The sequence below is a fragment of the Takifugu rubripes genome, chromosome 21, assembly GCF_901000725.2.
Source record: "Takifugu rubripes chromosome 21, fTakRub1.2, whole genome shotgun sequence".
Classification (NCBI taxonomy): domain Eukaryota; kingdom Metazoa; phylum Chordata; class Actinopteri; order Tetraodontiformes; family Tetraodontidae; genus Takifugu; species Takifugu rubripes.
Window position 1 is genome coordinate 10935523 of NC_042305.1, and position 25408 is coordinate 10960930.

General features: G+C 47.0%; 3 protein-coding genes across 4 annotated transcripts; 2 read left to right on the forward strand and 1 right to left on the reverse strand.

Annotated features, from left to right (window-relative positions):
* The first annotated feature begins 926 nt into the window (after positions 1 to 926).
* Positions 927 to 12945, forward strand: plcxd3 (phosphatidylinositol-specific phospholipase C, X domain containing 3). Of its 2 annotated transcripts, XR_003886531.1 has the most exons (7): positions 927 to 1091; positions 6882 to 7138; positions 8578 to 8751; positions 9591 to 9766; positions 10229 to 10330; positions 10933 to 11144; positions 11218 to 12945. XR_003886531.1 is itself a non-coding variant. In XM_003974798.3 (6 exons), exons 1-6 carry the CDS (start codon positions 989 to 991, stop codon positions 11087 to 11089), a joined length of 969 nt encoding a protein of 322 aa, XP_003974847.1. In that variant the 5' UTR covers positions 928 to 988; the 3' UTR covers positions 11090 to 12945. The 2 variants fall into 2 exon arrangements, 1 of the variants encoding a protein (XP_003974847.1); XM_003974798.3 differs by having other exon boundaries at positions 928 to 1091; positions 10933 to 12945.
* A 2021-nt stretch (positions 12946 to 14966) lies between these two features.
* On the forward strand, positions 14967 to 19839 carry c7a (complement component 7a). The gene is made up of 18 exons (XM_003974858.3): positions 14967 to 15081; positions 15183 to 15229; positions 15407 to 15485; positions 15565 to 15706; positions 15791 to 15932; positions 16036 to 16174; positions 16683 to 16826; positions 16910 to 17153; positions 17272 to 17385; positions 17486 to 17652; positions 17810 to 18038; positions 18139 to 18310; positions 18379 to 18466; positions 18595 to 18727; positions 18788 to 18976; positions 19076 to 19169; positions 19261 to 19451; positions 19533 to 19839. The coding sequence occupies exons 1-18, from the start codon at positions 15076 to 15078 to the stop codon at positions 19709 to 19711; spliced, it is 2499 nt and encodes an 832-aa protein (XP_003974907.3). The 5' UTR covers positions 14967 to 15075; the 3' UTR covers positions 19712 to 19839.
* Positions 19840 to 21102: 1263 nt separating this feature from the next.
* rgs7bpa (regulator of G protein signaling 7 binding protein a) lies at positions 21103 to 25398 on the reverse strand. The gene is made up of 6 exons (XM_003974797.3): positions 24557 to 25398; positions 23696 to 23862; positions 22414 to 22544; positions 22176 to 22320; positions 21786 to 21856; positions 21103 to 21391 (listed from the first exon to the last, which is right to left on the reverse strand). The coding sequence occupies exons 1-6, from the start codon at positions 24704 to 24706 to the stop codon at positions 21300 to 21302; spliced, it is 756 nt and encodes a 251-aa protein (XP_003974846.2). The 5' UTR covers positions 24707 to 25398; the 3' UTR covers positions 21103 to 21299.
* Between the last annotated feature and the right edge of the window lie 10 nt (positions 25399 to 25408).

A 25408-nucleotide genomic window follows, 5' to 3' on the forward strand; every position in this document is an offset into this window, starting at 1 on the left:
TTCTCCCAATCCTAATCATCTTTCTGAGCCAGCCTTTCAGACCCCGGCATCAAAGCCACTGAACTGTAGTGATTTTAAATAATGGGCTGGTTGAAAGGCTGCCTCATTTCTGATCATGCTGGATGGCTAAATGTCAATATTGATTACATTTGACTGCAGTAGGTAAAAAGAAATTTGCAGTCTTTGTCCCACATACCAAACTTGGATCCAGACGACAAAGGACAAAGCACACATAATGGGTGTGTAGAATGAAATAAATAAATAAATAATAAAATGAAAATCTGCACAGGTGTGTGTGCTAACGGCGTATAAAAACTGTTTTTTAAACAAACATTGACTGGGATCTGTGGATGCTAAATAGTAGCCTCGAACTGGCTGGAGTTCAAATTGAAGGGTTTTCTCAATGCTATTTAAGTATTTGTATTCATATTTCCAATGTTGTAGCAAAGTCAAGACGCACTGGAACTTTAAGGCTAACAGGATACTTTAATGTCACCTTGCAGCCGACATTTTCGACTAGACTGATCCTAATTAAGATTGAAGGTGTGCGTTATAAGTAAAAGTCCTGTAGCCTAATGAGAAGCCTGACAAAATGCTGCGATCCAACTTAAAAACATAGCGGAAGATTAATTATCATTGATTATCTTGGGGAAATGTCTAAATTGTGATGCCATTCTGGTGAGATCTGAGCGACAGTCGATCCAGGTGCCTTTACTGCCGAGACTTAGCTCCTTTAAGGTAAAACGCAGAATATTTTCATATTTGGATACAATTTTCTATTTTTCCCCAATGCTGCACGGTGACGCGCGCCTGGTCAGCGGGGTATAGGCTGACGCGGTGTGTGTGTGCGTGTGTGTGTCTGTGTGTGTGCGAGCGCGGAAAAAGAGCGAGAGAGAGGGGAGGGAGAGAAAGAGAGAGAGAGAGAGAGAGGGGGGAAAGCGCACCAGGTTGGCGCAGGCACCAGGAGATCGGAGCGCGCAACGGCAGCATGGCTTCGTCTCACGGGAGAAGTGACCTGCGCTTTGTAGACTGGATGGCAAGTTTACCGCAGAGCATGCACACCATCCCGCTCACCAACCTGGCTATCCCCGGTAGGTTCCTGCTCGGTCCTTCTGCTCTTTATTTTAAAAAAAAACAACAACGCAGATGTCAGAGTTGAGTAGAAATATAAAGGGCTGAAAAAGCTGCCGCTGTGTGCAAGAACAGCATTTTCTGCAAAGTTTGAATGATTTTACTTTACAGGCTGTTTCCTTGCTGCAAATGAAAATATTGCATTAACCCTCGGGCTGACTCGGTAACCTGTTGCGCAGGTGCGGCGCACAGTATTTTCAGCTCTCCATCTTTCCTCCAGTTCTCTGCGAAATGCTTTAAAATAGTGGAGAAGATGACTGCTTTGTCTTTGTTTTATAACAGCGATGATGCCTGCATTAAAAAAGAGACTTTTGAAGCCCTTCAGAAGATTCAACATCGGGTTCACCGTGTCGCTTTATTTTGCGCCGGACTTTTGGGTCTCGGTGCTGGGGTGGTGGCTCAGGAGGAGAAGAGACACGCGGAGAGGTTGGATGTGTTGGGTCTGTGCGCTTCCAGAATCACAGCGCAAAAACAACAACCCGCGACGTTGACGCCTTTAACCAATCGGCGCGCAGCTCTCCTCAAAGTCCATTCAAATTGGAAACGCAGGTTGTGACAACCCACCAATGATGGGAGCGACTTAGTGATTTAATAGCAGCAGCCTGTTAATTCTATATCTCTGCCTCTGTTCGGAGATTATCACCCACACAGCCGCGCGCTTCTTCATTCCCCCGTTTTCTATTCGCGGAACTACCTGGTGCGTTCAGGGTCTGGCACCCACATGGCTTGTGACCTAATAACCAGCACTGACAGCAGCCCTGAAACAAGCCAACATATAATACTAGTAGTAATAATAATAATAAATCGAATGTAAAAGCAGAACAGCACGACGTCTCATCCGTCATCCTTAATTCTATTGAATTTGTGCTGGGTTTGGCTGCAGCTCGCCCATGCCAAGGCGACATGGAGACATGCTCTGTCCCATTTAATTAGGTATCATTACTTCCTGCAGCTTGCAGCTCAGATGCTCCAAATGTACCCTCCATTTGGATACTGAGTCTGTAAACACCCCTTGATTCTGTGTACTTTTCTTCTGTTCAGTGCACGCACACTTGGCATACGCTTTGTTAAAAATAAATTCCATAATCCACAGGATTTTGTGAGCGCTTATTCAGCCTGGACTGAGTGCTCTCCTCCTGGCTCTGTCTGCGTACATTGAGAAAAGTCAGTCTCATTTCACGTCGTTTCTGTCTGATCTCAGAACACAGCATTGTTCCAGAAGCACGTGTCCTATATTCTCCATTGCTCTGCCATTTTGGAACAATTTTGCGAGCTCCTGCCTGCGTTTGAGAGATGCTATTTATTTTTCCAGAAAATGGAATTATAAAGTTCACCAGCCAAAAGCCGCCACCATCAAGGCCACAGGGTTTTGGCACTTCGCAGCACCACACGGGTAACGTGATACCACAACGTTCTGTAATTGACTGGCAGGATTAGCAGTATGGCACAGCTGCCCTTATATACAATTACCTGGTTATGGGTTAATTAAAATTAACCCATAACCAGGTGATTGGATAGTTGCTGTGGAAGCAATTGAATAGCTCCTTGCTGTAGCTTTTAAAAGAAATCCAGTTCAAGAGCAGATCCTGGTCACTGTGTTTGCAGAGCTAACCCTCATCCATCAGCCAGAACACCGTTTACGTCCTTTGTTAATTGTGTTGTAATTAATGAAGCGAGGGGTAAACAGTTGTCATTAATTTTACCTACGTTGGCACTCATCTCCAGACGAGGTGATGGGGAAAAAACAAAACAGCAAGATGGTTGAGACAGTGTCTTTTTCTGAAGCAGAGTGACAATAAGGGGAAAAAAAACCACATCATCAATCAACTGTCACCCACAGAGCTGACTCAGTGCTTCACGGTAGCGCAGGCAGGGGAGGAAAAAGCTGCGAGAGAAGTGCTTTAATAGAAACATATAAATAAAAATGGTCAGTTTTACGTAACTAGGAGACATTTAACCAGCCAGCTCATTTATTGATTGCACAGAAATGTCAAATCTTATGTGACATAATTCAAGATTTCAGCATGCTGGCATGTTCAGAGCCATTCTATTCATCAGCTATGAGTGGTGCTGACCTCACCCAAGTGTCACAAGACCCACTCTGGTTCTGTTCTAAAGCTGGAACCGTAACACAGTTGTTGAGGGCTTATTAAAGAGATGGGGGTCGGGAGGGGGGGCATTAAGGCCATACTGATCGCTGGGTAACACAGTGGCTATTGTTAGAGCTGATAGGTGAACAATGCAGCCTGGAAACGTGGTGGTCAGCGAAGGTGTGCCTTCAGTCTGTTAGACTGCATGCGCTTCTGTCAGTGGGAAACACACAGAGAGCCTGTTTAGCCTTAATGAAATCTCCAGTGTGTTTGTTTCTATCATCCACCACACCCAAGAGCTGCACAGGGTGATGTCATATATCTGATTCTGATTTTGCAGTCTTGACTGGCAACACAGCCTCTGACTGCATATGCAAATAACAAAATGGCAGCAGGCTGTGATCAACGGGGAGGGGAGCTTCCTATACTGCTAAGAAGGGTTTTTGCTACCAGGCTTTAAACAATTTTCAGTTTTTCTCAAAAAATATTTGCTTAATAAGGCAAATAATTTGATTAATGTTTCCCCTCGTTTGGACCAATCGCCTTCTGGACAAGAGAGGACCTGCACATTGGTGCATTTTCCAGTTCCTAAAGGAAACAATGATTACTTTGATTTAAGGCTGATTGTTATCAGTGGAATATTAAGCTGGGACCAGCATCAATCATTACATCTGATCTGATAATCCTGCCTGATCGTGCATGGTTATGCATAAGATGCAGAACCTTTTTAATATCTGGTGCTGAACTAACGTTTTGGTGAAAGGAAACGCTGCTTCTCATCCAATGGGTTGAAGTCAAAATGCCCTCAGAGGAAGTAAATACAAATTTGTTGCAGGAAAAGAAATCTTCTGTACTGCCAGGCTCCTCTGGACAGCAGAAAAGGCCTCAGGTCTTGAGCTGTAAATGTGACCATCCGTCCCTGGGTGACATCACTCTGCTGCCACTTAGAAGGAGGAAGAAGAGGGCTATCAAATGGCAGGAAAGCATCCGGCTGAATAACAAAAGACCTAAGCGAGCAAATCAGCAGGAAAATGAAGGTGTTTGGTGAGATAAGGACCATTCCTCCCAGTGATATGATGAAAACAGATGACAGAGTTATTTTCCCTGATGGATGTGACCTTAGGAGTCGAGGCTTAGCGCTGGTTATTCCAAAGCTGTGATGCCTGGCAATGGAAGTGAGTTTGAACACTCGCTCGCAAATGTTATTTTTTTATTTTACCAGGAGAATCCTGTTGAGATTAAAAACCTGTTTTTCAAGGGAGCCCTATTAGAACTGACAGCACAGGATAGATAATGCGTATCTAATGCGTAACCCATTATATGTTCCCAGATTTTCTGCATTAAATTCCCCCAATTATGTATTTACATATATAGAGTATAGATATTGCATTTTAAAGCTGTTTGAATTAAAGCTGTGTCATAAGGAAATGCGAATGGTTAGTAATGGCTTCTCCTCACATTATGTTTGCTGCTCTGCAGTTAATTGAGTTTCCAGCAGGAGAATATTTATCTCAATTCTACAGGGCAAATAATTCATCCGCTGAGGAAATGTGTGCATTTAGCACCCCTCCTTCCACACAAACAGGACAGGAAGAATCTCTGCACCGTGGCAGGATGAGACCGGGCCAATTCAACGGGAGTTTAAGGAACAGTCATGGTGGCTTACGCCGAGGGAAAGAGCAACGCTCCAATAATGAATCTGAAAGTCAGATTCACCGGGGACACTGTCAAGCAGCAAAGATTGGGGGGGGGATGCAGGGTTATATGTGTCTGCATTGAACTTGAAGTGTAGTTTCTTCTTCTCCCCCCCCTGAGTGACATCACCTTCCTTGTAGCATTGCTAACCAGCTAGCGATGACCTTATTTAGTAATATTTGAATACCAATGAGTGTTACTCTTACCTCCTGTGGGGAAGGATCGGGGGAATTTGTAGTTTGCTGGTGTTTTCGCTCACTAATTGTCCCCGGGTCACGCCTCAGCAAATGAGATCCCGACATCAATTACTGTGAATGGCTGCAGCGCAGATGGCAAAACCCCTCGTCGGCGCGCTCTGTCCGTCGCCGCTCAGATTTCTCTGCACATTTTCAAAGACGGTCGGAACACGCGTGGCATGGTTTCGCCCGTCGGTCTCAGCGTTTCCCACGAGGCCGCTTCTCCCTGCAGCGTAACGATGCACTGGCCTCATTCGCTCCCATTTAAAGCAGTGAGTTATTGTTAAAACTGCCACCGATGCTCCTGTTCAGAGCTCTTTTGAGGTGCAGGTCCTGGCTGCAATTCTTGGCTTTTGAATTCCAAATACGCAACATTTTAATGATGGAAAGAGATCAAGCCTCGGCCTAAGGCCTTCAAAACGCGAGGAATGGCAGATTTTAAAATGTCTCGCGGTCGTGACGAGGCGGAGATTTGAAAGCGTCGCCTTACGTAACGCGAACAGCTAATGAAAGAGGGAAGACATTTCAAGAAAGAATGGTACGAAACATCCACCAGAGCAGAACAGCGACGTGTCTCTGCCACAGGAGCGGAGCGAGGTGTTGCGACTACTTAAGGTCAGCCTCTGATAGGTTGTCACCGTGACCCTGCTGATGCCTTCAGCCTGCGGTGATGCTATTCTGCGTCCCGCCCCAGGCTTCAGCTGTCTAGCCTGCTTATGGTCATTCTGTAGGCTGGCTGCAAAGACCTGGCACCGGCGTAAAAAGCTGAAGGTCAACCCAGGATATGTGCGCGCACGTGCACGTGTTACTTTTCTCACTCCGACCTTCACACTCCCCGCGATCAGTCACAGCCACTATTATTATATTGATACACGTCCAGAGGAGACGTTAGATTATCTGTTGAAATAAAAGCTGAATAAATGTTGGCTGAAATATAAACGGATGTTTAGGTGGTTTATAGGAGGTTTTAGGTGGTCTCGTAATCCTGCTAAAGCAGCTAACGCTGTTCATATCTGTTGCAGACATCCTTGAATGCTGATGCTGAAAGGCTGTCGGGGGTGTGACCACCGTTTAGGTGAAACATCGTGAGGAGATTAGGAACCTGGATGAGCTGCAACAGGATTGATGTAATTGACAGATGGTTTAGGAGCCAATAGATCTATACATTCTAATTAAATCTGTCACAGTTTATTAACATTCATTGGCTGTTGCTGTTTACAGACATGAAACAAAAATATAGGTGTGTTTTGCCCTCTTGAATTTAACCAGTGCAATGAAAATTGCTTTCTTCCTTTACCTGTTAATCCTTTGTTATTACTAAGATTATCAGCCTTTTTCCAAGCTCACGTGACAGCTCACGGTTATTTAACGGAAACGGACGTAAGGCTTGAATGAGAACTGAACTCACGCTTGGTCCTCCATCAAAAGCGGAGCCAAACGCAGGCACAGAAAGTCCAACCTGTGTTTGAGGAGGTTCTGAGTAGCGAACCCTTTTGAAGATGTGCTGCTGAAGCTCTGACGGATGAAAACTGTTGGTGTAGGTGAGCACGGGTTCGCTTCTTTTCAGAGACTCTGGGGTCACAGTGGGACTATGGAGGCTGTTGTTCTGTGCAGCTGCCCCGTGCTGACCCCCCCCCCCCCCCCCCCCCCCCCCCAACGTTTGCAGCTGTGTCCCTCACAGAAATAAAACGGGCAGCAATCAATACCTGCAGGTTTCTGTCTCCTCCAGGTTCCCATGATTCCTTCAGCTTCTACATCGACGAGGCGTCTCCAGTGGGTCCCGAGCAACCGGAGACGGTGCAGAACTTTGTTTCTGTTTTCGGCACGGTGGCCAAGAAGCTAATGAGGAAGTGGTTGGCCACGCAGACCATGAACTTCACCAGCCAGCTGGAGGCTGGGATACGCTTCTTCGACCTGCGCATCTCGACCAAGCCCCGCGACCCAGAGAACGAGCTGTTCTTCGCCCACGGACTCTTCAGTGCAACGGTCAGCGAAGTCCTGTTTCTGTCCTCTGTAATGAGCACCCAAACGTCCAAACAGAGCGGGAGCTCGACTATACAGGGATCAGAGTTGATGTAAAGCAAAGTTAGGTCAGGGATTTTTTAGGGCGGGATTATCAGTGGTGACTGTGACATTAACTGCCCCAAGATGTCACTTTTATGCACCCCGAGTTCGTAATGATTGAATTTATATAGTTGGAATAATATATCTGATTTTGTCTTAGTGCACAATAAACAGCTACTTATTTAAACAACCACTATAAACAATATCCTTGCAACAAAAATAAAATACATTCTGATATAATCCCTCATAACAATCGACTGGATCACAAAGACAATCCAGGCTCAGTTAATTGGCAAAATTCAAACCCTCTACAGTCGCTAAATTCAAAAAAGACTCTAAACACAAACCACCTGGTATATTTACTGAATGTTTCTTAGGTTTCACAGAAAAAATACCCTTTCAGTACAGACTAAATAGCTTTTTAATGTGCAACTATTCAACCTTTAACAAATAAAATATCTCTTTCACAACTCAGTGGGCCCACACACAACACTCACATACAAACAGCCAAACCAATATAACCCCTTTGCAGGCCTGATATAGTGATCAGGTGCGAAAAATCCACAGTTTAAATCCAAACGGTCCTCAAAACCATATAAAAAAGGATGTTACCTGGGATATAGCTCAACTCCAAAGAGCGGCGGTTTACCGGTGCAGGTCTCTGATGAAAGGAGGCGCTGCAGGTTGATGTTGGGAGGGATGCTGTAGTCTCTCCCAGGCATCCCACAACTACCTCCAGACCAGTCACATACACACTGGCAGTGGTCCAGGCCGATCCTCACCGTCACCGTGACAGCAACGTACAGCCAACAGCAAGAGCTGGTTCAGCTACTAACGAATACTAATACGTGCGCAGCTAACGCTGACCTTTCGAGCTGAAACGTCTCTGGCTGCTCACCAATACCAACGTCCAGAATGTCGAGGAGACAATCTTTTAAATACTGATACTACCCACTGTGCAACTCATCCCAATAGCATTTTACACCTGGCCCACCATTAACACCTCAACTGATCAAGAATCAGTGTTCCACTCTTCCTCAAGCCTTGCCTTTAATAGTTTTAAACAAAGATAAACATTGTTCTTGTGAATAGAAATGTTAGCTGCGTTGCATGTGAAACATTTCAGATCAAGAAAGGCAGCACAATTGCAATGCTAAAACAGAACCAGACTTTTTATACATTTGATATAATTTTGCATTAATAACCTGAACTGGAGTAAAAGCTGCATAAAACACAAAACACTTGGCGAAACCTGGAATAATAAACCGGAATAATAAGAAGCCTTGACGGTTATTTCTTTTGTTTTTATCTCTCAATACTCATGAACGATCTTTCATTTCTGATTCGTGTGTCTTGTTTAGGTGAGAGCGGGTCTGGAACAGATCAGTAGCTTCCTGTCGGCTCATGCCCGAGAGGTGGTGTTCCTGGACTTCAATCACTTCTACGGCGTGCAGAACCTGCACCACGAGAAGCTGGTGGCCATGTTAAAAGAGGTGTTTGGAGACAAACTCTGCCCAGTCGTCTTCGCACAAGAGGTACCGTCGGATTCAGACGCGCATGTCGAGTGGGAGTTAAAGCCATTATGTAAACAACACGCGGGCCTCAGATATTTTTAAAGATCTCTTTTCACATTTAGCAAGTGTAGCCTGTAAACACATGGATGCAGATTTGGTGTCTGTGCACGACTTTATAGCCACTGTTTTCCCAGGCTGAGGGACATTGGTGAAGCTCTGCACTGCGTCCATGTTCTGATATGTGCTGCCTATTATTAGTCATCTTTACAGTTCACCTTCCAAATCTAGAGAGACAGAGACAGTGTATACAGGAACATAAATATCAGGTTATAGCTGCGTGTTGTGGGTGATTCCGAAGAGCAGGCTGACATCTTACCACCTTATTTATAATTATCGTGCAAGTTTCTTGATTTGATGCTCTTTAACTTATTTATATACAGCCACATGAACCTTCCATCCTTCTTTAAAACTAACTTGTGTTTACTTGATATCGATGCTTAAAAGTGCGATATTTCTGGGTTTATTTGCACTTCTCCTAAACTGACTTTAACAGCTTGGAAAATTGTAAATTACGCTCTGAGCGCTTCCAATTCTCAAGCTCATTTCTCCGGAAGCGAGAGGTTGCGATTGGACATAAAACGCCGCTCGCTCGCTCGCGCGACAAAGCGGTGGCGGCATAAAACCGCTCACAGCTTTGGCGGGCAGGCACAAGCAGACATCAAAGCCATTATATCAGCTCATTTGATCAATGCTTTTCTGTTCTTTTGCATCCACCTCAGTGGAGGAGGTTGGCAACAAAACATGCTTTCTATTCATTTATCAAATTTCCATCGTCATGGTTTCCCCTCCTCCATCCTCAGGTGACTCTACAGTATCTGTGGGAGAAGGAGTACCAGGTGCTTGTCTTCTACCACCACCCCATGGCCCTGGAGGTGCCTTTCCTGTGGCCGGGCCAGATGATGCCCTCTCCCTGGGCCAACACGACGGATCCAGAGAAGCTGATCCAGTTTCTCCAAGCGTCCGTCACTGACCGCAGGTCGGGATTGGCACTCGTTCTTCGGCCAACGCCCTGTTGCTAGCGTCATATGCTGATATTTATCAAAGGGTTAATGGTTGCTGAGTTAATGAGACAGAATGTCTGTGTTTGTCCTGTAATCTACCACCGTGATGTTTTATTGTCATATTATCAGTGCGTCATTACTTTTGTTCCACAGCTCCACAAATGCACCAAAGTCCAAGTGTGATGCTGCATTATAGCATCATTCTGGTTGTTTATTGCGGGTTCAGAACGCGGGCAAAACAACGCTAATGGCTAAATATTACAGAAAATCTTTATCACGACAGCAAAACAGCTGAGAGGGAATGTTAAAATGTTCATGACGTGCTTTTCAGAGCTTAAGTACTTTTGGCTGTCAATGACTTCAGATGTTCTGTATTAAAGTGCCAAACAAACAAGAATAAATAAGTAAAAATGCTCTAACTATATTTCTTTGTATAGGAGGAAAGGGACATTCTTTGTCTCCCAGGTGGTTCTGACACCGAAGGCGAGCACTGTGATGAAGGGTGTGGCCAGCGGGCTGAGAGAGACCATCACAGAAAGGTGTGTTTTGTGTGTGACAGAAACACAGCAAAGTGTGTGTGTGTCCCCCGTCCATACGTGCCAAAAGTCGCGCCTGAGTCAGCTTGGCATTTTGAGGCTAAATCCTGTGGCGTGCTGGCTTCCACTTGCATCTGGAGGCGTTTGGTCACCGAGTGAGGTCAATGACCTCATTCAAGTCTTGTTTTGGAGAACAGCTGCCACAAACCCGGTGCGCCGCTTCTCCTCGCCCTCCTCCCTCTATATGTCCCCAAATTTCCCCTCAGCTTTGCCTTTTTATCTTAATGTCACCATTTTTAAAAAATAAATAAATAAAAACCAGGGCCGTGTCAGCCATCAGTCTATTCCTGGAATGAATAATTCATTTAGTAACTCCGCTATCAGCCGCTCTCACCAGGCTGTGGGTGACTTTGATCTAGACGTCCTTCAGTATTCCTTCCGTGGCGCGGCCTGTCAGCTGTAACGCAGCTGGTGTGGGCCCTGTCGGAGTGTCACGCTCACAGCTGGTGTGGACGCGCTGCATGACACGCGTCTCTAATTGCGACGGTGCCCCTCTCTGTGTAAAACCCGCCCCTTTCTTGCCTTCCCGCTGTTTGTCCTTCCAGGGCCTTGCCCAGCATGATGCAGTGGATCCGGTCGCAGCGGCCCGGGGAGAACGGCATCAACATCATCACGGCCGACTTCGTGGAGCTGGGAGAGTTCATCAGCGCCGTCATCAGCCTCAACTATCACCTGGACGACGACGAGGACGACGCCACCTGAGGCGTCGCCGGGTGGGGGGGAGCGCGGCCACCTCCGGACGAAGGCCAGTGCTTCAGTGTGTGCTCTCATTCTTCTCTGTGGCGTTTATTTCAGGAGGAAGGCTGCACTGCTTCTTTCACTTTATTTAGGGCCGTGATGACTGGAGAGCTCAAACGGCTGAAGGGACGATGAGGGAAGAGGAGGAGCGACTTTGGTGTGGCGCCGGAGCATAAAGACAATGACGTGTTGTGTGTCTGTGTCCTATTTGGGGATATAAAGTGAGGTATTCATTTGATTTCCCTCCCCTGCTGTAAAAATACTTGCTTCCCCCCATCCCCCCTCAATCAAAAGCGCTGTTGTCAGTTAAAGATAAAGATTCCTCAAAGCAGATCAACCTTATACTAAATGATCTGCCCGTCTTTGGTGTTCTAGCAGCGGGGACCTTTAAAGGTCATTCATACTTTTAACCTGTTGTAAGTGAGTGTCTGTCGTCCTTTTTTTTTAAAAAAAAGGTTGTTTCGGGGTGTTTTACTCAACCCAGACAAGAAATGAACAGTTTTCCTTTGGCCCGTTATCTTCTGTAAATAGACGACCCGCTGGTCTGTGCATCTAGAACCAGTGGCGAGAGCAACATTGTGAAGTGTAACAGTTCTGCAGCTTGTGGAGCCTCTTTACGCAGCTGAGAGACAAGGACGAACTGCTGCTGCGTGCGTGTCTCCCACTCACGGCCCAAACAGCTAGAAATCTCCTCAGTGGTCCTGCTGATCTCAACAGTGCAGAAGACAGAGCCGTGGCACAAAGCTACCGTTCATGTGGGGTTAAGAGTCTTTCTGCTGGCTGCTGGTTTCTCCCCGCTCCCTTTGCGTCCAAAATCGCCCAGGTGCGCTGTATAAATGAGACATTACATGTCAGGCTAGTGTCTTTCGTAATAACAGGGCACATTCGAAGATCCACTTTATCCAATCAGAATAGGATCCATCAGCCGGAGTCTTTCTGCGACAGCAGCGCTTTAACTCCAAATATGATAAATGTTTGATAAGACTGTGGCTCCTTGGTTTCATGGCCTGAATGCACATATCTGACCCATTATGTTCGTCGGATGCATTTCCGGCATTAACCCCAATATGCCAACCGGCGCCCCGGTCTTTTTTTTCTTTTCTTTTTGTGTACAAGTTTCACGATCCGTGTGGAATTTTCTGCAGCGAATGTGACTGGTGACGCCAACGGGAGGGGGGAAACTTTTGCTTTTTTGCATTTGTGATTGTTGGTGTAGTGTCTGTTGACCGTGCTGTTTTCAGGAGGGAGCGACCCGGGGTCGGCGTGGAGGTCGCTCTCATGCCGTTTAGCTTCAGTGTTAAAATGGGCTTCTTTCACTTCTGTGTGGTTCCGTGTTGAACTGTTTTTTTCTATGGTGGAACATGTGTACATAAGGTAACTGCAGCAACCTGTTGGTGGACTGTAAATTATAGAAAACTCTGCACAGAGTCTTTTTTTAAAATACAAATACAATTCCTGGTTATGTTTTTTTTTTTGCGTTTTGCATGAATCCAACTGTTTCATTGGCGCTTCTCTCGGTTCTCCGTATCTGTTGATTTTCCTGCGCAGAACGTTCCCTTGGGAGCATGTTCGGATACAGCTCTCGATCCCTCGCTTTTGAATGTTGCCCCCATGCAGGTGAGGAATGAGCCCACACAAAACCAATCGTGATGTAAGGACGTTGGTGTCGTCCCCCCAAACTGTTGTCACTGCCTTCATGTACTGGTGTGAAGAGTCCTTCTGCTGTTGTAAAAACTCAAAACCATTTTGTTGAAAAATGACTGTTCTAAGTGGAGAAAAAAAAGAAAAGTGGCACTGAATAAAGCTTCTGCGCCTAATGACCCACTGTGTGCAGTGATTGATTAGTTCCTTGATTGGGTTTAATGAATAGGACCAGTCTGAAATGATGTGGGCGGGTGAGCTGCAGCCTTGCGGTGCCTCTGAGACCCCTCTTTGGAATTCAGCATCTTTCTGCGGGCCGCATCAGCCGCAGTGACGCTGGTCAGAGGATCACGAGAGGGAAAAAAAATCACTTTATCTGTCTAACCTCGTACTTTCCTTTCTGGACCCAATCAGGACAGATCTATGAATGCGTGGTCAGAGGCGACCAGATTCAGAAATGGGTGCAGCCGTCCTCACAGAGAGAGAGAGAGAGAGTTTGTGGGCATGTGCTCGTGTCTGGCTCGCTCTGCCACGCATGAACGGATGAGGAGGAGGTGGAGGTGTGGGAGGCAGAGATGGATGATGGCTTTCAGACAATTTGAAGGGGGGGGCAGTAATGAGATGCACGGTTTGAGGAAAGTTTTGGAGTGGGAGGAGGAGGAGGAGGAAGAGTGTTTTCACCAGCCACTCCTGTCGCCATAAACAACTTGGAAACAGAGTTTATCTGTCCAGCGTATCTATTAACACTTGTATCAGGGCCTGCAGGAAGGATCGCAGCTCTTGTGACAGCTCTAAGTATCATTTTTTTCCCCTTTCGAGGGGACATCTCAAGGCACCTGTCAGCAGCTTCACGTTGTTGCTGAGTGCAAAAAAACAAGCAGACAATGGCAACTTTGAACAAAATCAGGTCAACCTGTGTTAGTCTGAGTTTGAGGACAGACACTTGTGCTTGGACGACTTGCCTGGATGCAACCGCGGCAGACGTTCTGCAGGGGTTAAAGAGGAAGAAGGAGGAGACGCAGGATTGTTGCCACATCAGACATGGAAGAGCGTAATGCTGAATATCAGTCTCAGTCAGTCGTCCTCTGGCAAAACTCTGAAGGGACTTCCAGGGCAGATGGCGGTCAAATATGCCTTCAATCAAGAGCTCTACAGGAGCAGAACTAATGGAGGCCACGGTCTGGTGGTCCATTGCCAATCCAACTGCTATTCTTGGTCAAGTTGCTCCGACACGGCCTGATGCTCTACAGTAGCTGAGTCATTTAGCCAGAGGTCACAGGACAGGAAGTCATTTGTAACATGACCTGAGGGGCAGAGTTACTCTCAACACAATAATTTATGTTGGCAGAGATTCATTCCTAAATTACTGTCAGCGACACATTCAGTGGCTGATTGTGTTTAAGGCCCCCCAGGGAATAATAACACATCTGAATGTCAAAGAGGAGGCTCCATTTGTGACCTCCTTGCTAGAGATGAGGGGAAAAGGCCTGAAACAGCCACATCAGGAAAATTGCTTTGGAATAAGAAGCTCACCTTGAGGGAGCTTAATTTCCGGGTAAACGACAGCCCATGACTGTGTGCACAAGCTGTTTGTTTCAGCCATGGGATTCCCAATTTTCCCTGCTACTGGTTCAGAACCAGAGAATGAATTCGACTCCTCATGAGCAAAAATCACCAGGATGCAACCAGCAGCTTCTGTTTGTCGGACTCCCTCTTGAGGCACATGCTGCAGGCAAAGGCTCAACAGCATGGCAAATTCCAGAATTCTGTGGAGCCTTCAAGTATTTAAATCGATCCTCTATATTTACTTTTATAATTACATCGAAATCCATACATTTACCCAGCTTTTAATCACAAGTTAGTCACGAAGCAGTCGTGGTTCTCTGCTGCCCCCTAGTGTTGATCAGAGCGCATTACAGCTCAATTACGTCTCAACTCCGGCCCGCAGATAAGTTTTTGCTGTATTTTATTTTTGGATGCTGCTCAGTGTAAATGTTCAGATATGTTTTGGCCTTTGAAATAACTTTATTGTCTGAACACAAACGGGCTGACTTTAGAGCAGTAACAACAGCTCACAACAATAATTATAAGAGTTTTATCCAGCAGACTCACACTGGTGTGGTTTTCTCACAAGGTTGAGAAAACTTGACTTTCAGTTTCCGAATGACTTTCTGGCCTCTGGCAGAGGATGCTGTTTTTCTTCTTGATATTGCTCAATGGAATGTGCCTGGATTTAAAAAAAAATGAACTGCTAGCCTTATACAAGATAAAGACGCAGTCTCAAACTGCTGCAGCTGCTCTCGCTCAAGATGAAGGCAAGTTTTTAACTCCGATCCTTTATAATCTGTAAACATTTAGGATTAATACTATCGTGACAACACTTTTTAACTGTTTAGACTTTACTTTTGTTGCACAGCCCTCATTGGTCTTGCCATGGCTGCTGCTTCTTTTCATTTCTAAAGGGTAAGTCAAACTTTTACACGTATTTCCTCAGCTTATTGAACAACATGCATTTGTGCACTTGAGGGTTTGGGATGTTCACGAGGAAGGTTTGTCGTTTTACATTTGTGTTTGTGCATAAACGTTAAACGTTTTCTTCCCCGATTTCTAGTGTTATTTGGTCCAAATTTGCTTTCCTAGATTGTGCAATTACATGATTAATTGCCAGTGGGGGCCGTTTGGTGACTGGTCAGAGTGCGACGGCTGCACAAAGTCGCAGGTCAGAATTAGAATCACCAGAATATTGTTAAATTATATTTACAGACGACTTCATGTGGCTCTCTCCCCCCATACTGCAGACTAGAAGCAGAGTTATGGCTGTTTATGCTCAGTTTGGAGGCAACCCCTGCCAAGGAAGTCGGACTGAAACCAGACCCTGCGAAACCACTAAAGGCTGCCCCCTACAGGAGGGATGCGGAGATCGGTTTCGTTGTAGATCGGGTCAGAATTCCGTCGCTCTAACGCATCTGTATCATGCTGCAGAACTGGGGTGAGAAGGGTTGGTGTATGCGTGTCGCCCCTCAGGAAAGTGCATTAGCCAGTCCCTGGTGTGTAACGGAGATCAGGACTGTGAGGAGGACGGACTTGATGAGCAATGCCCCACTGAGAAGTTCATCATATGTACAAAATCAACCCTGCCCCCAAACATTGAACTTTTAGGATTAGGGTAAGTGACAAACCTCTCTCCACACACTCCCCAGAACTAGATCCCATCCAATCCGAATGTTTAGGGTAAATACTTTAGTACTCTGTTTTGATAACTGCTGCAGGTTCGACGTGGTGTCAGGAAGGAGGAAAGCCAGCGTCATCAACACAAAAAGCTTTGGGGGCCAGTGCCGAACCATCTACAGCGGCGTCCACCAAACCATCTACAGGCTTCCCCTCAGCACACTCCAGTACAGCTTCATGGTGGGTCACCCTGGATGGTTGCATGACATCACTCAACTCACACCACAAAGAACCAGCTTATTTTACTCCAGGTTTAGATTGGGGGTCACCTTTGTTTGAATATTAATGAGCACATCGAGCAGGGAGAGACTTGCTACAGCATCTTTGGGCACCCTCAGAAAACCCTGTTTTAAGACTGCAAATGGTCCTGGACGGATCCAGAAATGGCTGAGGAGGAGAGGTTGTATATCTGCTGCTGAACCGGAGAAAACTCAGTGGAGTACATGACTTAAAGTCCTTTAACGGCTCCTTTAAAAGCCTGACCGTTGTCAGTGCACTGTAAAAATTGTGGCAGTTATTATCCTTAACCCTTTAGAACAACATTATGAAATTATTAAAAAGGAAAAAAAGTGGCGATAGTAACTTAAATTGTGTCACTTTGCCTGGTTTTAATGTGCAACATGGATTTTTCGTAACGAGACAATTTTTTTTACAGTGTTTGAAACTGTTAAAGTGACTCCTTTTTCAGGTCAAAGTTCAGAACGACATCAGTGATGAGATGTTCTCCAGCAAATGGCACTACGCTAAGAGCATCATCCAACGACAGAAAACTACCGGAACCACGACCGGGTATCGAAACTACGACTTTCAAGAAACAAAAGACAGAACTCGGGTGAGCGGCTCTGACAGCAAATCCCAGAAAACTTTGGGATCGAATAGTGCGAAATGTTTTTCTTTTGGTGTGGCTCCTTGCAGATGCAGAAGGTTTTGGTTTTAAAGAATGACGTCGAGGTGGCCCAGTTCCAAAGCAACTCTCCTCGGTACATCCCATTATCCGAGGAGCTGTGGAAGGCGCTGGTCAAACTCCCATCGGTTTACGACTACGCCGCCTACAGGCAGCTTTTGGAACGCTTCGGCACACACTACCTGTCTGAGGGAAGTCTCGGGGGGTCTTTCAAGGTCGTTGCTAAGATCGACGAAGAAACCGAACAATACATGAGTGAGGATTCATCAACCAGCATCAACTTCCTGAGAGAAAAACAGATTTTCACAACTCAAAATCAACATCGCTTTAGTCCCTTGTTTGACTGTTTCTTTTCATATTTATCATTTTCAAGGGACAGAAAGAACTGACTACAATGAGTGCGACAGGACCAAGCGCTGGATTCTGTTCTTCCCCATCACTCACATTAAATGCAGAAGTGGTCACCAGTATAACAAATTATCAACTGGTACAGTTTTTAGTTGAATTTTTATTTTTAATTTAATCCCCAACCCTAAACTTTCCTGTCCGGATCAGGCTCTGTAAAGCTTTTCTTGTTTCTTGAACAGGCGACAGGAAGAGAAACCACCTGTCTCGGGTGGACGTGGACGGAGGCGGCGTCCAACATATCGCGGCGCTGAAGACCATGAACCTCGACGATCCCAACAGGAACTGGGAAATGTACTCAAACTGGGCGGACTCCGTGCGATCGTTTCCACAGGTCACGAAACAAAAGGTGAGGGGAGGCGGCGTGAGATATCGCGGATAATGCTGGATTTAACCGTAGAGGGTACGATTGTGTGGGAGATTTGGCAGCCTCTAGTGGCGAGGCAACAGATTGCAAGACTTGTCATGAGCGTCAGACAAACATCTGTATGTTTGTGTCGCTGCAGCTGCGGCCGTTGTCAGAGCTGGTGAAGGAGGTTCAGTGTGCTGGCGTGAAGAAGATCTACCTCCGCAGGGCCATAGAACAGTACCTGTCTGAGAGCGCCCCCTGCCACTGCCGGCCCTGCAGCAACAACGGCCTGGTGTTCACCGACGGAGACAACTGCAAATGTGTGTGTAAGCCTGGAACATCGGGCCTGGCCTGTGAGCAAGGAGCTGAAGTAGAGGGTCAGCCGGGTGAGTCTGGGCCCTTTGCTGCCCCCGTTTCATGCCTCCGGGCAAATGTTGGTGATGTTTTATTGATCCTGCCCGTTTCGTCTTGCTCATCTTCGCGAAGGCGTGATTCACGGTAGCTGGGCCTGCTGGTCTGCCTGGTCATCGTGCTCCGGTGCCCGGAGATCAAGAAGCCGCTCCTGCTCCAACCCTGCCCCCCAGAACGGGGGGCAGCACTGCTCTGGAGAATCCACCGAGACATCCGACTGCGAGGAGGACGAGCTGATATACTTAAAGTTAGTGTATTTAAAAGCCCTGCAAAGCGAATGATGGTGTGAGTTACACGCTGCCTTTGTGTGAGCAGAACAATGGAGCCGCAGTGCTTTGACCTAACGCTCCCCGAGAGTCACAAATGTGGAAACCCGCCTCCTCTGATCAATGGCTACATCTTGGTAAACAGAAGAGCCTTTGTTTTGTTTTTTTAACTCTGCAAAAGTTTCAAAACTGTGTTTTCTTAATATTCAGCCTGTTTTCGGGGGTTCTGTGTCATATTAAAGAAGTGATTTGGAACTTTACACAGGATCCTAAGGACATTTACATCGTCGGCAGTAAGGTGGAGTACACCTGCACGAGTGGATTCCATCTGACTGGTCACAGCACAATAGAATGCACTGAAAACAAATCCTGGTCCGGCAGGCCCGGATTCTGTCAAAGTCAGTAAATCGTTTAAATTGCGGCCGACGGCGGCCTGACTTTGACGTCTTTTCTCTCAGTATCAGTGTGCAAACTGGGACCGCTTGCTGACGGCGTCATCGCCGATCCCATACACAAGGTCTTTGGCATCGGGGACATCGTCAGCTTGTCTTGTCCGGAGGGCCGGCAGCTTTTAGGGGAGTCCACGATTATGTGTGACCCCAGTCTGAATTTTTCACCTGATCTGGCGACTATCAGCTGCAGCCCAGGTCAGTGATGCTGCAGACTCACAGCATGCGGGGGTTACTGCGTTAACAAGGAGGGGGTAACAGGATACTAACAAGGAGTCATTTCAATCTGTCCGACAGTGGAAAAACCAAAGATAGTTCCTCAGATCCAATGTCAACCATGGGAGAAGTCTTCGAAAGGAAAGTGTGTGTGTAAGATGCCTTTTGAGTGCAGGTAATTTTACTCCGAGTCCCGAATTTGTTCACCTTTTGAATGTTCTTTTTCTTTTTAGTCCCTCTGTCAATGTATTTCCTTCTCCCCTCAGTTCGTCTCTGGAGGTGTGCACCACCACCACCGCCACTGCGAGAAATAGGCCCATCCTCCTGACGGTTTGTCAGATGCAGGCGCTGAAGTGCATGGGGAGAATCCATGTGCTGGCAGATGAAGGCGTTTGCATATGGCCCAGACGTAACACGACAGGCTGCCGCAACTGCCACATGTGGGAGCGCTGTGATGGTGGGGAGGATCAGACGTGCAAATACTCAAGAATAATAAGACAGATTGTGCACTTTTATATGAACTTTCTTTGTTTTTTAGATCAAACCAATGAGTGCAGCTGCCGGGACTCTGCAGACTGCTCCAACCCGGGAACAAATGTATGCGTCCGTGTCGGGGAAGATGGAGGAAATCAGACAATGAGTGAGTGTGAAGCTGGACTAAAGCACTGCAAAGGAGAACAAGTGTCTGTTGTCAGTATCCTGCCTTGCGCCGGCTGAAGCTTTGGGCTTGTGACCAGCATTATCCTTTGCAGTATGTCGAAAGCTAAAGCTACAATGTTACGCTTATATGAAACCATTCTATACCCTATGTTACCATGAATAAAGAGCAAAACTCCAGAAAACTCTCATTGTTTCAGTGGTTTTTCTCCTCACTGAGATACGAAATAGTTTGTGCATTTTACGCACTGTGAGGATCTATTCAAAAACCTGTTTTGTGCTTCCTCAACCAGGCTGTGTTCAACCTGCCAAGCACATCCCTGCTGGTAGTTTATTCCTGCCTCTGGCTCGCTGCCCTCTCATGGCGCGTGTGCACGTGTGGCTTAACCTGCCTGTAAAATTGCACGAAGACACCGCCTACATAATTTCTCCTCAACACAATAAAGTTCTTTAACACAGATGTGCTGTCCAGCTTTGAATAAGATGGATGAAGGAAAAATATTTCAAAGATGCCACAGAGATGGAGTCTTTCCATCTCCTAAATTAACCTTATCCTATGATCACATTATCCTATAAAAACCTGTCTAACACTCGTTATCCTTTTTCCACTTTTTCTGGAATCCCACAGAAATAAAGAAAAGAAAGTGGAAGGAGTTATTTATAAATGATCACAAACTATTTTCAATACGTTGTCTCCACCTAGTGGAACTATTGGTGTATTACATGCAACAAACTCACTGAAACATGTCTAGTTTCAATAACAAAACTTTTATTAACAATGTAAAATGATCTATATAAGCTTTGACTACTGTACCTTTTACTGTGCCCTAAACATTGATGACTATCATTGATAATCCAGACCCATGCCGTCCCCGACCCTGTCTGCATTTTGTGCCCCAGACAGAGGGGGGACCATCCCGGGTTTGACCCACCAACAGTTTCTTTGCGAGCTCATCTTTGCGTAGAGAGTATGTGTATATACAAGTCTAATGTCTCAATTTCTGGATAGATATTGTGTGCAAACACCTTTTCTCTTTTGAGTTTTCTATCGTATATTCTGTTTCGAAGCTGGAAAGTTAAAGTCGTGTACAGGTTCTTGGTTTATGGAAGACTAAATTAAGTACATTGAGGAGGCAAAACAAGGAACAGACATTAGAGAAGGTTGCACACTACCAACGGACTATCTCGGCATAGACGCAACTTGACCTTTGCAAGTGTTACCCTCAAATTTGATTTGGCACCCGCTCAAAAGTTCCCACATGAACTCTGACAACACAGACAATCGTATTCTCGTGAATCCTTAATCCGCTCCAGTTTGTGACGGTAACACCGACGCTGACTCACTCGCTTCCACATGGAACAATAACAGACGTCCTTTACCCATGAAAAAGGTGAAATAAAATCATTCGCAAAATATCTTAAAATATATGCTCGTGACTATTGTTTTCTTCTTTTTTTTTTCCAAAACATTGCAGTTACAATTCTTTGTATTACAAAATAAAATTATAAAATGGCCATCCTAAAAAAAAGACAGACAGAGACGATTTATTCGAAAATGGCAGTAATCGATCGGTGGGAGACACAGGTGATGGAGGACGGTGCGTGATGGTGTCTTTTTTGCTGTCTCCCACCCATGAAGGCAGGGCCCTTAGCTGGTGACCAAGCAACACAGCCCAAAGAACCGCCTCTTCCTCTGCCGGACCAGTGGGTAGGGAGTCAGGTTCAGCAGGCTGCTGTCGTCTGGGCACAAGAGCGCACACATGCACACATGCACACCCTTGTACTTCTGTGTTGGTGAGCCCAAAACCCCAACCCCCAACTCTCACCCTAACCTGAACCTAATTCTAACCTTAAAACCATGTCTTAACCCTAAATTGGCCTTTGAAGTTGTGAGGACCGGGCAAAATGTCCTCAATTCCCAAAAATGTCCCCACTTTGCTAGTGGAATGCATCGTTTGGTACTCAGTATCTAGCAAATACAAGAACACACACACTCTTTTGTAACTGGGTTGATGCAGCGCTGGTGTGTACCTGTGTGTGTGTGTGTGTGTGTGTGTGTGTGTGTGTGTGTGTGTGTGTGTGTGTGTGTGTGTGTGTGTGTGTGTGTGCGTGTGTGCGTGCGTGTCCTCCTCACCTTGGTTTTTCAGCGGTAAAGGCATCGTCTCCCTGAGTTTACTGAGAAGATTCTTCATGTCCCTCATGTCCCTGAAATAACAGAAATAAGACTCCTCTGGGTTGACCTTTGTACTTTTTTAAGTTTTAGAATTTTACTACTGCACCTGAAAATAATGTTATTCTACATGTCTTTTCATTCCTATTTGCCATTAGTCTGTAGTTCATACATAAAGTAGATCCGATATTATATATATTCAAGACAGCCAAGTCTTCATGAGGAGGAAGTGGCCCTACTGTGAATAACATTTCGTGACATCTGCAGACCTGCTCGGCTGAGACATTTCCTAAAAGTGATTCATCCTCTTCGAGAAGTCTGTTAAATATCTAAATTCCATTAAATTCCACCTACTTCTCGATGTTTTCGATGTCAGTGGCCACCAGCCAGCACAGCTGAGGACAGTCAGTGTGGGAGGAAGACGTGTCCTCCAGGATGGGGATGTCTGAGCTGTCCTCAGCCCTACTGTCCACTCCGCGGGGCCCGCAGGGTTCTCTGCCTGCAGACAGACACACCCGGCTGACTGTACCAGTGGAGGTGTTTAAAACAGCCAGAAAAGGTCCAAACATTCCCACAATTTAGGAATCTGCACCTTTCCTGTGGAGCTGCAGGGATCCGAGCAGGCAGACCGATTTGAGCATCTCGGTGATGTACATCTCCAGACAGCACTGCAGCTGGATGAAGAGCCTGCAGATCTCAGGGTGGATCTCCCCGTCTTCTGGCCTAAAGACGCCACAAGCTTGGGATTAGTGGGGGATCCCCTCACGGACCATTGACCATGGCTAGACTGCACAAAGACAAAACTGAGACGGTGGAGAACTGGAGCCGTCGCACATCTTGAAGTTACATAACTACTGACTCACCCAACCGTCTGAAACGAAAAAAGAAGTGAAGACGAATGAATGAAACCACCACCCGTAGCCCTGCGCGGCTCACAGGTGAAGGACCGACCTCTGCATCTCCTGTGGCGGGAGGCTAACTCAGAAATGGCCTTGGGAGCTTTTAGAGAGGGGGGCTTTTGGAGTGTGTGCCGGGGCAATTATGCCAATGATGCTGATGCTGTTATCAGCAGAGATCACTCTGGGGCTGCTGCATCGGCTCTATTTCTGTAGCAGCAGCAGCAAAGTCAAGAACAGGCTGGTGCTTGGCAGAAGTGTTTAAGTGCGTCTGCGATTATCAGCCACACATAGAGGGGAGGGGGGGGGCATGGAGCAGAAGGTCACCGGCTGGTAATCTGGGTTTCAGAAAGGTTGTTATTACACCTGGCAGGAAAGATCCCTGATGTCACACACACCGCGTACAGCCATTGTAGTAAAGGTTCAGGTTTATTCTTGAACCAGTTAAGGGTTGACTGAGAGGCGAACGTGTCTGAAACTGGGAAGCAATATGGCGGCTAATGGGGGGGGGGGGGGGGGGGGGGGGGGTGAATCGGTGGGGTTGGACGCTCCAGTGGAGTCCCAGATTTGATAAATAGCGCAGCTGGTAGTGCACACATCCCATCAATATCTGTGAAAAGATCACCCAGCAGTGTTCCACTTTGGCTATTTTGCTGTAGAAACTCCTTTAATTGAACAGATCCTGATGCTGGAAACATCAGGGTCTCAGATGTTCCCAACGGGAAGAATCCTTGTTGGCGTGTTGTGGTTTCAGGCCTGAGCCGCAGGGCCACAGGGGAGCGGGCAGTGAGAGCTGCAGCTGGAGACACCGAGGCCACTGGAGGTCTAATCTCATGTTCTCTCTGCTCGGACTCTTGCGGGACGCACGCTGGCTGAGTTCTTTCTAAAATGGGTGGACGCTTATGCAAATGAGAGATTCGATCTGGAGACCATCCGGGGCGCAGAGCGCAGCAGGCGGCCGCGTCCGCGCCGACTCACCCCGATATCAAGGAGAGGCTGTGGTGGGCGGCTCTCGCAACTTCACAGCCTTTGGTTCGGGTCTTCAGCATCTCGGCCCGGAGCGAAGGGCAGTCCACAGTGATTTCCCCGATGGAGATGACCAGCTCACGGTACAGAGCCACCAACGTGTTGAACTCTTGAACAACCTGCGCCATTAAGAACGATAAAGACAAGACGTTAATAAAGGACCGCTCTCCGTCTCGCACTCGCACACGCACGGCAAGCTGCTCTGAGCAGTGGTGGGGCGTTCATTCTTGGCCTGCTCACTCAGTCGGGTTTTAGGTTTGTTCCATGTCGGTTCGGGACGGTAACCTTGCGCGCTGGGGCCGCTGCTGAGCTCCAGGAGAAACGTGATTAATCAACAAGTGAAAATTAAATTGTCCCACAGCCTGGGCTATGTTTTTATCAGCTCAAGTTTGGCTCTTTAACTGGCGCATTGAAGCACATCGATTTCCTGCAACTCCTTCACCTTTTCTTGCGTTTTCTCCCTCCGCAGCAGCCGCAGCGGCGGCGGCGGCGGCTCCTCGCAGCGATCACGAAGCCCTGAAGACAACCGCGTCCGATTCACGCAAATGGCGAAAAAAAAACCCAAATCCCCAATTTCAGCAGCCGTTCAACGGCCACACAGGCGCCAGTGTCTCGCCTGTGTCACTGATCTGTTTGGCTCTGCTGCCGACAAAACGATGCAAATGTATGCAGCTATTTTTAGGCTCCCGGACCCGGTTGAGGGCTCTTTGATTTTTGCAGCTGTGAACATCTGTCATCTGCATGTGCGGGATGGTCGAGCGTGCTGGAACAAAGACATGTTATGAACATGACAGAACATCAGGGGATCCATACCATTCTGCAGTCGGCCACGGCGCGCTGGGCTTTGCGGGTACTCTCGGTGCTCTCCCTCCTCTGTGGGTCTCGGTAAGGAGGCTTGCCGATCTGGAAGATATTCCCGGCAGATCTGGGGCGGTTTTTGCGCCCATTCGATGCAGAACTCATGCATACACATCCACTAATAAAACAGCCCCGATGCAAAAGGGTTTCGTCTTCATACACCCCTCAGACTCCACCACTTTCCTCTTCCTGCCTCACCGCCCTGCGCCTTCTGGTCTCTCTGCTCTCTCCTCGGGTTTACGCTAAATCCCCCTCCGCCAGCTACAGGCTGGGCTTTGTGTTGTTGCCCTGTCTGTCTCCACTGGCGTTCCACGCCTCTACTGCTGGAGAGGGAGCAGATCTTTTTTCCCAGACGAGCCTCAGAGCGCAGGGAAAAGTACCGGATGAGCGCCTGTGACTCTTCTCCGCATTGCTTCGACTGCGACGGGGGCGCAAGTCACCTTCACTCCAGCAGCAGCGGACAGTGAAGACTTCACTGAGAGGAGAAAAAAAAAGCTGGAGTTCAGCTAGCTGAGGGGTCTCTTCTGACGCACCGATGTCGGGAGCAGATGATCGCATTCACGGCTGTTCTCCATGTGCAACCATTTTTCACGATTGCGCGCTGCTTCCATCAAGCACCTGCAAGGCGGACGATAACGATCTTTCCTTAAACGCACCGCTGATGTCTTTTTTTGTGATTTCACAGCGCGCCGCCCCTGTATGCTTCTGATTTTTCAAAAAGAATCACCCTTTACCTCCCGGTGCTTGTCCCCCCCACTCCCAGAGTTTCTCCCAGGTCCTCCAGGCCCCACTCTAACCTTGCACACA

What these genes read in the sequence shown, in the direction of transcription:
- c7a (XM_003974858.3), top strand. An exon ending in AAACAAAAGACAGAACTCGG is followed by an intron (nt 16,827 to 16,909) that starts GTGAGCGGCTCT and finishes GGCTCCTTGCAG; the next exon opens with ATGCAGAAGGTTTTGGTTTT. An exon ending in AAGATGCCTTTTGAGTGCAG is followed by an intron (nt 19,170 to 19,260) that starts GTAATTTTACTC and finishes TTCTCCCCTCAG; the next exon opens with TTCGTCTCTGGAGGTGTGCA.
- rgs7bpa (XM_003974797.3), bottom strand. Translation starts at nt 24,706, where the DNA reads ATGAGTTCTGCATCGAATGGGCGCAAAAACCGCCCCAGATCTGCCGGG. An exon ending in AGCCTCTCCTTGATATCGGG is followed by an intron (nt 22,545 to 23,695) that starts GTGAGTCGGCGC and finishes TGGCGTCTTTAG; the next exon opens with GCCAGAAGACGGGGAGATCC. An exon ending in TTTACCGCTGAAAAACCAAG is followed by an intron (nt 21,392 to 21,785) that starts GTGAGGAGGACA and finishes TCTTGTGCCCAG; the next exon opens with ACGACAGCAGCCTGCTGAAC.
- plcxd3 (XM_003974798.3), top strand. Translation starts at nt 989, where the DNA reads ATGGCTTCGTCTCACGGGAGAAGTGACCTGCGCTTTGTAGACTGGATG. An exon ending in CACCAACCTGGCTATCCCCG is followed by an intron (nt 1,092 to 6,881) that starts GTAGGTTCCTGC and finishes TGTCTCCTCCAG; the next exon opens with GTTCCCATGATTCCTTCAGC. An exon ending in GCGTCCGTCACTGACCGCAG is followed by an intron (nt 9,767 to 10,228) that starts GTCGGGATTGGC and finishes TTCTTTGTATAG; the next exon opens with GAGGAAAGGGACATTCTTTG.